General features: G+C 39.5%; 1 protein-coding gene across 1 annotated transcript in view; it reads left to right on the top strand.

Annotated features, from left to right (window-relative positions):
* Positions 1 to 10,833, top strand: part of LOC115232178 (glutamate receptor ionotropic, delta-2-like) — a gene marked incomplete at its 3' end in the record, with an annotated part of 17,951 nt that extends 7,118 nt beyond the window's left edge. The window contains exons 6-10 of the mRNA XM_036500290.1: positions 3,396 to 3,623; positions 5,803 to 5,891; positions 8,199 to 8,289; positions 9,591 to 9,915; positions 10,613 to 10,833. Coding sequence (XP_036356183.1) covers positions 3,396 to 3,623; positions 5,803 to 5,891; positions 8,199 to 8,289; positions 9,591 to 9,915; positions 10,613 to 10,833 — 954 coding nt within the window. The remainder of the gene's footprint in view (positions 1 to 3,395; positions 3,624 to 5,802; positions 5,892 to 8,198; positions 8,290 to 9,590; positions 9,916 to 10,612) is intronic.
* Positions 10,834 to 11,604: the final 771 nt, after the last annotated feature.

Here is an 11,604-nt window from a genome sequence, read left to right as displayed (position 1 = left end):
TCGTCATCATCATGATTTCTTTTATTTGTCACCGGGTTGATGGACGATGCAAAGACAATATCGACGGGATGACGATGATGAGATCCTCCTGATACAAAAGAGCGTTAAGGGCAACCAAGGAATCTCACAGATCCTGAGTTATTCAACCCAACAGGAGCATTATTCTCGCTACATTGCACCCAACTTTTGACAATTTTACAAGGGAAGAGAATCTCCCTCTCAACCTTCATTTTCCCTTTCAGATTCCACTTGAAAAAGGCTTGGTCGAAACGGGAAGCTTCCCGCCAAAAGAAGGTGGTGAGGCGATTTTCACAATGGAATCGGCCAGTAGCCGGATTCTTTCTACACGGGATAGCTACTGTTCGCCATAACTCCACAAATCAGGAATGCTCGAGCATTGTACGAGCGCGTGCATAACGGTTTCGTCGTTCTGTACGCATCACTGCAGGCACAGCTGACGGCATTACCATATCTGTAGAGTTTATCCCAAACCGGCAATAACGTCGGTAATACTGCTAGGCTAATAATTTCTGAAAATTATCCGTCAGTCCCTGCTCGAAATCCTCTCCGAAACAGACGAGCCATTTGATTTTTCTCGCCGACCAAAGTCTTCCTGAGAATGCAGTCTCTCTTATTTACCATTAATCTTCTATAGAAAGCCATGTTGAGACATGAACCGACCGCATTGCACGACAAGTGGAGGGCTGTGAGAGCTTGGCGGCACCCTAGATCTAACAATAATGATACTACTGCTACTACTACTACTACTACTACTACTACTAATAATAATAATAATAATAATAATTTACAATAGCAGTGATTCTAGGAGCACTTGGAATGATCAAAACAGGAACTGAAAATTATTTAAGAATGATCCCTGGTTTACCATCCATACAGAAGGTGCAAAAGATTCTAATAACTGCTACGTCACACGTATTGAGAAGTCGCTGTGAATTTTCTTTCCCTTTTCCGCTTTATTTTATTTCTTTACATTTTATTTTTTTTTCTCTCTGTCTTTCTTCCTCTTTTTCTCTATCACATGACTTTGTAAAGGAACAGGAAGACATTCGGCAAGAAATGAAAACAAAATTGAAAAAGATGATAATAATAATAATAATAATAATAATGAGGAGGAGGAGGAGGAGGAGGAGGAGGAGGATTTTATGATTCAGTGCAACCATGAGATAGAGAACAGGAAGCTAGATATAGTGTTAATTGAGAAAGAAAGCAAACGATGCTGGATCATAGATATAACATGCCCAGCTGACAACAAGGTATGCAATAAGGAAGAAAGAAAAGTTGACAGATATGACAGGTTAGCTTGGGAGGTTAAACATTTGTGGTCAATGAAAAAGATGGTAGCAGTAACAATAATTGTCGGAACCCTGGGAACAGTGAGTAAAATCTTGAGAAGCACATGAAACAAATATGGGCTGCAATAAGGGTGGAGTACTTGCATAAAACACCACTGCTTGCAACCTCTCGAATACTCCGGATGGTACTTGAAAAATAAGGGATGTTACCTTAGTTCACTGGTAGTGAACAACTGGCACCGTAGTACATGTCCAGCGTTAGAAGCTGTGCAAAGACAATAAATAATAATAATAATAATAATAATAATAATAGTAATAATAAATTTCCGTTTTCTTTTTTGCTTCTTTCCTTTTCTCTCTGTCTTTCCTGCCCTGCTTTTTCCTTCTTATTCTATCACATGACTGTAAATGAACAATCTGGTGTGTTTATCGGTGTATATAGGCGCAGGAGTGGCTGTGTGGTAAGTAGCTTGCTAACCAACCACATGGTTCCGGGTTCAGTCCTACTGCGTGGCATCTTGGGCAAGTGTCTTCTGCTATAGCCTCGGGCCGACCAATGCCTTGTGAGTGGATTTGGTAGACGGAAACTGAAAGAAGCCTGTCGTATATATGTATATATATATATATATATATGTGTGTGTGTGTGTGTATGTTTGTGTGTCTGTGTTTGTCCCCCAAGCATTGCTTGACAACCGATGCTGGTGTGTTTACGTCCCCGTCACTTAGCGGTTCGGCAATAGAGACCGATAGAATAAGTACTGGGCTTACAAAGAATAAGTCCCGGGGTCGATTTGCTCGACTAAAAAAAAAGGCGGTGCTCCAGCATGGCCGCAGTCAAATGACTGAAACAAGTAAAAGAGAAAAGAGAAAAAGAAAATACAATGAGTTTCTTTGCCCCAGGTTTTGGGAAGACACCCGGCAAGAAATGGGAAAGTAGTTTTTGAGGGGAGGGTGTAAGTCGATTACATCGATTCCAGTGTTCAACTGGTAATTATTTCATCTACTTCGAAAGGATGAAAGGATAAGTTGACCGCGGCAGAATTTGAATAAAGAGTCGGAACAAATACAGCAGAGTATTTCTAACAATCTAGTGAGAATTTCTAAAACTGTTTTTAGATCCCACATTGCTCCTTGGATTTGGAAATAGCAGCGTAATCAACCAAAACTAACCGCACTACATCTCATCACCACCATCACCACAACCACAATTACCTCCACCGTAATCTTTAGCGTTTGTCTAAATCAGGCATGGCTAACGTTTTTCGAGAGCTGATCGCATGAGCCATGGCGCATCATCACGTGGGCTGCTCTGCTTTAAAAAAAATCTGTTAACCTTTCATATCCACTGAAAATTACATTACTCCTAACTGCGGAAAGCAGTTTTATAAACCAATCTATCTTTTAAAGTGATAGTATGTTGTCAACTTAATGTGACAGTCCCATGAAAAGGAAGAATGCTATTGTTATTTCCTGTTGGACTTGACACATTTCCTGTGTCCTTATGTTTTCAAGGTGAAAATAAGCACTTACACCCAACAAAACCAGCACTCAGAGACTAGTCATTGCTCATCATCAGTCTGGAGTTGCATGGCTTGCTAGCTGTCGATGCCTATCCGCCTTTGAAAACATATATATTGCAAGTGAAATACATTCACTGATTTTGAAAATAGAAATAATACATTTCCAAATCTCTAGGGCTAAATAACAGTAGCATTCTTCCTTTTTATGGGACTGTCACATTAAGTTGACAACACACTATCACTTTATTGTGCTGCTACTGCATAAATCTCTTTGAGAGATTTAGAAATGCATTACTTCCAATCTATTTTTGTTGAGGAATGCCGTGTTTGAAAATACTTTCTGTTAGGATATGTCAAGTTTATCGAGGCAACGTAACTTGCAGAAAATACCAATTCCAGTTTTTGATAACTATTTAACATCATTACTGGAAGGGATTAATAAATGCTATTTTCCTCGTGAAATCAGAAAGTCCAGCGGGCCGTAGTTTATCTATGACTGACGAAAATCCATGACCCAAAAAATCTCTTATATACAATAACCGAACATTTTTTCGATTTTTAGAAACATTCTTCCGGAATTTTCGTTTCGGCATCTTTCGACGATGACGGATTCAGCGCTAACTCTGCTTACAACATGTTCAGTATGATACAAGATGACAACAACGGGCGTGTACTCGAGAAAAAAGTGGCTACGTGGAACCGAGTGAATGACCTCACCATTCTAAGTAACTTATTTCCTTTAGAACCATCAGGATTTGGCAATGTTACGTTCCGAGTCGGAGTTCTTTTGGTAAATATTACAATTTTTCATTCTATTTTTGCTATGTTTTAGATTATATTTTTTGTCCTCCGCACCCACACGTCCACTCGCCCTTTTGTTCATTCATTATTGTTTATTTTTCATTTTCCTTTTTAAACATATTTTCCCACTGTTTTGTAATTCTAATTAATGAGGTGCCACCCATTTGCCTTGAACAGGTTTCAATAACAACAATGTATATCTTTTCTCCTCGTTTCATGGCAAACAAAGGTTGCAGTCAAAGGAAATAAGCATTTCAACGAATAAAAGGAAAAAACAAACAAACAAAACTCTTAACTATTGCATTCCACGCTGATGGTGGTCTTAAACAATTCGTCCAAGTCATAAATAATAGTTTTAAAATTTGGTTCAAGGTCAGCAATTTTGGGAGGGTGGGGTAAGTCGCATCTTAATAATAATAATAATAATAATAATAATAATAATGCAAAACACTCGGCGAGATATGGAAGAAAATTTGAAGAAAGAAGAAAAAAATAATGATGATTTCAAATTTTTGCAACAAGGACAGCTTGGAAGAGGGGATTAATTCGATTACATCGACCCCAAGTGCTTCACTGGTACATAATTTCTCGACCCCCGAAAGAATGAAAGCCAAAATCGACTTCGGCGGAACTTGAACTCAGAAAGTGCGACGGGCGAAATACCGCTAAGCATTTCGTCCAGCGTGCTAAAATTCTGCCAACTCACTGCCTTAAATAATAATAATAATAATAATAATAATGATAATAATAATCCTTTCTACTATAGGTACAAGACTTGACATTTTGGGGGAGGGAGCTAGTCGATGGCATCGACCCCAATGTTCAACTGGTACTTATTTCGTCGACCCCGAAAGGATGAAAGGCAAAGTCGACCTCGGTGGAATTTGAACTCAGAACGTAATGACGGACGAAATGTCGCGTAGCATTTTTCCCGGCGTGCTAACGAGTCTGCCAACTCGCCGCCTTACTATATTATTATAGGCACAAGATCTGAAATGTTTGAGGGAGGGGACTAGTTGAATTACATCGACCCCAGTACTCCAAAAGGATGAAATACAAATTCGACCTGTGCGGATAATTGAGCACAGAACGTAAAGACAGACGAAATACCGATAAGCCCAGAACGCAAGGACGGATGAAATATTTGACAGCATTTCGTCCGTCCTTACGTTCAAATTCTACCGAGATCGACTTTGCTTTCATCCTTTCAGAATCGATAAAATATGTACCAGTTGAATACTGGGGTCGATGTAGTTTAGCTTGTCCCCTTCCGCTGAATTTCAAGCATTGTGCCTCTCATAGAAAGATTACCACAAAGCCGGACAAAATGATTAACGGCACTTCTTCCGACTCTGCGTTTTGAGGGCAAATTTCACCGAGGTCGATTTTGCCTTTCACTTTTTCGGTTGTGTACAGGGGTTGATATATTCGATTAGACCCCTCCCCCACAATTTCAGGCCTTATGCCTATAAGTAGAAAGAAAATCATTAAAGATAGACAATAAATAGGTTCAGTGCGAAATTTGAACAACATATCTATCACTTACGTGGTGGATGTGTTACCAATATCCTCACAGAATGTCTCCTAGCTACTGTATCTAAAATTTAGGGCCATACTCCAAATGGTTTTCCGTTTCTTCATTTTGGAAAAATAGTTCTGTTCATATCTGTACAAATTAATAGCATGACTGTAAACATTGTCTGTGGTATGGGTTTTGAACGACAAGGTTTTAATTTCAATCTCGCTGCTCCTCACAATCAAGGCCAATGTTTTAAACCTCAGTCTCTGGCTGTCGTTTTGGTGAATAGCTTGTGAATGGAATTTGGTAAATGGAAGGTACCAAAATTTGAAACCAGTAATGAAAGGCATAATGATATAATTCAAGACATACCAGATGGGATGGTCGTAGTTGGAATGTCATATTACTTCAGTTAATAAGTGTTGACAACAAAAGACCCTTCACATGCTCTCCCTCCCTCCATCTCTCTGTCTTTCTCCACCCATCTCTCCCCCTGTCTCTCTTTCATCGTGTTATCTCAACATTGAAAGCTCACTCATCTCTTGGACTTCTACTGACTCCACCCCAGCACACACACACACTCACGCGCACGCTAGACGTTGTTATGTTACATGCTCCTAACTCTCTCTGATTCACTATCGTCTTTCAGACGGAGCCGTACACTATGATTAAAGATAGCAAATATGAGGGCCTGTGTATTGACATCTTACGAGAATTGAGCGAGAGTCTTCAGTTTAGGTAAATTGATGATATTCCTGCTGTTAATGTCCTTGTCGTTGTTTTTCTTTCTTCACTTCCGAAGATGAGTCTCAGTATGAGGAATCTAAAAAAATATTTCTTCTCTGTAATTAATATAATTGTTCTTTGTATATTCATTTAAACATAAATGCATTTAAATTTATATAGTACCTTTATAAACAGGGCTAAACAAGTCCTGTTAATAACGACTAATCGATTTTTGCTTAATCGATTTTGAATCTTATTGGATTCTCATCAGAGGTATCTCCATTAATTTGACCATCTCCAGAGAAACAAGCAGCCAGTCCATTTACATACTCAACAAATGTTGCAGAGAACATAATTTGCGTGCCATAAATGTTAACACTTTATTTTAAATGTATACGTAGTGTGTGTGTGTGTGTGTGTGTGTGTGTGTGTGCGTGTGTGTGTGTGTGTGTGTGTGTGTGTGAAGGGGGACCCAAAAGAAACCGGAATTCTGGAATATTATTTTATTCACGTAGTTTTACATAATTACACTTTTATCGCCTTCAAAGTATTCTCAATTTGAAGCATTGCATCGGTCCAGACGCGTTTTCCACTTTTCAAAGCAGTGTTGGAGCTCTTGCGAAATGATGCTTTTAACGCCCTTGTCGTTTCTTACTTCCACATCAGCAAATTCCGTCGCACCAGCTTTCGTCACCATTGATGACTTTCGAAAAAGGATCCGGATCAACTTCCAACTTACCTTTCAGTTCACGACACGCAATCAGTCTTGACTGCTTTTGATTTGCCGTGAGTAAGTGAAGCACAAACTTTGCTGCAACTCTTTTCATTCGCAATTCTTCGCTCAAAATTCGTTGACAGGAGCTCCAGGACACACCAGTCATATCAATAATTTCGTCAATTGTTCGGTCCTCCAAGATCAGTTCACGAATTTTTGTGATATTTTCGTTTGTTCGGGAAGTCAACGGTCGTCCTGAACGGGGTTGGCCTTCAAGCGTCAAGTGACCATTCCTAAAGTTTCAAAACCACTCGTAGACTTCTGTTTTACTCATGGCAGCGTCCTTGTAAGCTGTTTGAAACATGGCAACTGTTTCGGCGGCCGTTTTCTCCAGCAGGAAACAATTTCATGGAAGCATGTTGTTCCTTCGTTTCAGCCATCGCAAAAATCGACGAACAGCAGAGAAGCACTGCAAAACAAACACGCACCACGTGACAGCACGACTTCACTCGACGACGCCGGTTGGCAGATTGATGCCTGAGGGTTGCTTTAAGTGGCCTCTAGCGACGGAAGCCTGAACTACTACAGGCTTCTCCTACAAAGAACGCTTCCGCTTACTTTTGGGTACCTCCTCCTATTGTAATATATATTTTAACATATATACATGAAAGCCTTTTTTTAACGTTTCGCATATTGCATATATCAAAGGAAAACTTAAATAAGGTGGTTCATAATTGGTGTGAATTGACTTGATTTATTGAAGCGATGCCACTCCTACAAATCTTTGCTATCTTTACGATAGCATCTTTGCGTTCGAAATTGCCAAAAAAATCACATATTCTTTTATCATTTTAGTTGTTTCAGTCATTTGACTGCGTCCATGCTGGAACACCGCCTTTAGTCAAACAAATCGACCCCAAGACTTATATTTCGTAATCCTAGTACTTATTTTATCAGTCTCTTTTGCCTAACCACTATGTTACGGGGACCAACATCGGTGTTGGTGTGGCACATAGTGGTTGGGAAGCAAGCTTCTTACCACGCAGCCACTCCTGCGCCTAGCCACTTCATTCATGATTATGAATATTTATAATAACTAACTTGTATTTAATTAGAAAACATATAAGGCGCAGGAGTGCCTATGTGCTAAGAAGATTGCTTCCCAACCACATGGTTTCGCGTTCAGTCCCACTGGTAAAATTTAATTATTTCATTGTTAAATTGATAAAAGATGGATTCTTTTCTAATTTATATACATATATTTTGTGAAATTTGATTTAGTATTACTAAATTTAATTTTCCCTGTAAGTTTGGAATAATATTCCCTATTATATATATATATATATATATATATATATATATATATATGTATGTATGTATGTATGTATGTATGTATGTATGTATGTATGTATGTATGTATGTATGTATGTATGTATGTATGTATGTATGTATGTATGTATGTATGTATGTATGTATGTATGTATGTATGTATGTAAAATTTTATATAGTTATATATCATTGATATATTATTCCAGTTACCTACATGTATAACAAATGTATATGTCATTTTGTTTGTTATGGTTGCTGCGACTATTTTATTTCAGATACGAACTAATTGACACCAGTAATTTAGCTTCCGGTAATAAACAACCCAACGGAAGTTGGAATGGTTTGATTGGAGAGGTCATGCGGCATGTAAATAACGTTGTCAAACATTTACTTGCAATTTTGCTTCATTTTTGTTGTTTCTTTCTAAATACTAGTAGTAGTAGTAGTAGTAGTAGCAGCAGCAGCAGCAGTAGTAGTAGTAGTAGTAGTAGTAGTAGTAGTAGTAACAAATGCAGTATGATTATCGTCTCGGTGATGGAGGAGAGAAAAAAGGCAATCAGTGATACGAAGACAAAAAAGAAGAGTTCCAACTGGCCTCTCCCAGCAAACAGCGACATGACTCGTCTGTGACTCGAAACCTGTACGTCAAGAATTGAGATGTACAGTTTGAACAAAGGCTACACAAATGAAGATGGTGGTTACTACTGGATTGAATGGATACCATATGCATATATATTTGATCGTCTGTCTGTGTTTGTATGTATGTGTGAATGAATATATGTGTGTGTGTCTGTATGTAAGTGTATCCTTCCCTCTCTTTCTCGCTCTCTCTCTTCTCTCTCTCTCTCTCTCTCTATATATATATATATATATATATATATATATATATATATATACATAAGCACACACATACGTACTTATACACACACACACACACACACACACACACATATATATATGTATAGTTATGTAAGAATTATGTATGCATATATGTGTGCATCTACAGTAGCTTTTTAGTTAATTATTTGAATTCTTCACGCAAAGAAATCATTTCTAAAGCAAAGTTCCATCAATAGAATTTAGAATAACGACTTACATGTTGGATGGTTTGTTTCTTTGCCTGAAAAGCCCATCTTTTCGAAACAACGAAATACTTGAAAACATAAAATTTACCAACCATTATGAGGATCAATGTAAATCTCTAGTCGAGTTGTACATTTCTGAAGCAATTCTTTATAAACATTCTGTTAGTCATTTTAAATGAAATGTTCACAGCCACCATAAATCTAACGGAATTTCGGACTGATTGCACACTTCGTCTTCAGACTATTTCTCCTTTAGACTAATGCGGTTATGCACTTGTACAGTAGTTCTACGATCGCCTCCGGTACTGTCATCGTCAAGATACTTCTTGTTCGACTCCGGAGTAGTATACTGTGCTTCCCACCACTCACTTTGCTGCACTTGGTTGACGAATTTAGGTCCGCTGCCAAAGGACTATATTTTCTGTTTATATTGGTTTTATTATCAAGTTTCCAGCAACCATCTTCACCCATAACCTTTTGTTGATGTGCAGAGAGTTTCCCCTGCTGAGGTAGGGTTTCTACAGAAGCGTAAAACTAAATTTAATGTATTTTTGTTTTTATTTCCCCCTGTTCAACATGTAGGAGCTGAATCTTTCCATCGGACCGTTCACCCTGACTGAAGAACGTGAAGAGGCCGTAGCGTTTACGGTGCCATTTGCCGTCGAGAAGCGCAGTATTCTGGTGAGAAGTGCTGCAGCTTCAGAAGAGAGTGCATTTCGTATGTTGCGACCTTTTCAACCCCTGCTGTGGCTTGCACTGGCTGGAGTTATTGTGTTGGTTAGTTTCACCTTGACCTTCATCAACTGGTTGAGACCAGACGATTCTTCTCTCGATGACGGATGCAACAAGGACGACTATAAAATCGCTTCAACATTTTGGATGCTTTTCACTTACCACATGCAACAAGGTAGCACCACGTTTCTCTTGCTTGCTTCAGCACGATCTTCATTTTTCTATTATTTTATGATGTTCGATTCTCTTTCTAATATTTCCATACACAAAGGCGGCAAGTTGGCAGAATCGTTAGCACGCTAGGCGAAATGCTTAGCGGCATTTCGCTCGTAGCTACGTTCTGAGTTCAAATAGCATCGAGGTCAACCTTGGTTTTCATCCTTTCGGGGCCGATAAAATAAGCACCAATTGAGTACTACGATTGATATACTCAGCTTACTCATCTCACAAAATTGCTGGCCTTGTAGTAAAAATTGAAACCAATATTTACACACACACACACACACACACACACACACACACACACGTCGCACATGATAAAGCAAATGAATAAGATTTTAGACTAAAAATATAGAAATGAAATAAGTTAAGACATGACCTGAACGATGGCAGCGTGAAACTCCGAGCAACTGCGGAGTGAATAATCAGCTGCCTTGTTTTCGTAACAACTCTATACGTGTTCAATACTACTATTTCTTTGGTAACCGTAAATCCCAGCTACTACAACAGTTGCTAATAACACAATTAATGCCACCACCACTACCCCACCACCATCACCACCACCATCATATCAACCAGTACCACCAGCCCCATCTTCACCACCACCACCACCATTAACTATTACTGGTATATTAACTCTTTACCTTCAACAGTTGTGATCAACGAACCAAGAACGGTTACAGCTCGTTTCCTTGTCGGTTTCTGGTGGATGTTTATAATTCTGATGATCAACTACTACACGGCCACTCTCGCCTCAACGCTCACCATCACCGTCAATGTGGCACCCATACAGAGCTTGTTACAACTCTCTCAGCCAGACTGTGAATACAAACCCATAGCCATTTACGATTCCAGCACTTATGGAACCTTCTTAGTAAGTATGTCTGTGTGTATCTTTTGGGTGTGGTGGGTTGTTCTTTAACGGTTCGCTCTGGGGAGAACCTGCACCTTCGTTCGGTACTAAATGTGTACTCTGTGTGAGTGTGTGTGTGTGCGTGTGTGTGTGTGTTGTGATGTGGGGCTTAGTGGTTAGAGGTATTCAGCTCACGATCGTAAAGTCGTGAGTTGAATTCCCAGCGGCGAATTGTGTCCTTGAGCAAGACACTTTATTTCATGTTGCTCCAGTCCACTCAGCTGGCAAAAATTAGTTGTACCCGCATTTCAAAAGGACAGCCTTGTCACAATCTGTGTCACGCTGAATCTCTCCGAGGACCACCTGACGAGTACACGTGTCTATGGAATACTCAGTCACTTGCACGGGATGCGCGCATGTGTGTGTGTGTGCTCGCGCGCTCGTGTTTTTGTTGAGAAAGTTTGTTCTCTGTTAATCGGTCGTTGTTGTTGTTGCTGCTCAGGCTTTTCATGTTGACTTAACGGACACAGTTTGATGCAGGTAATGAGAAAAATCGACTCGACCCTCTCTATGCATAGAACAGCCAATGAATTGTGGCGTTGGACTGTTAGATATTGCTGCATTCAGTGAGATGAAAATATTTGGTGATGTGTGTTATAGTGCGATGGTCGAGGAGTATGACCACTTCTCGGAGAATAACCCCCCCCCACGCGCACCATACTGTATACACCAAACCTGCTGTCTGATCGTCACTACAGAGATAATTCTAATTGTCAGTAGATCAAGCACTGG

Source organism: Octopus sinensis, unplaced genomic scaffold (assembly GCF_006345805.1).
Source record: "Octopus sinensis unplaced genomic scaffold, ASM634580v1 Contig19781, whole genome shotgun sequence".
Classification (NCBI taxonomy): Eukaryota; Metazoa; Mollusca; class Cephalopoda; order Octopoda; family Octopodidae; genus Octopus; species Octopus sinensis.
The sequence above is the reverse complement of the archived record's forward strand: the minus strand, read 5'-3'. Positions and strand labels throughout refer to the sequence as shown.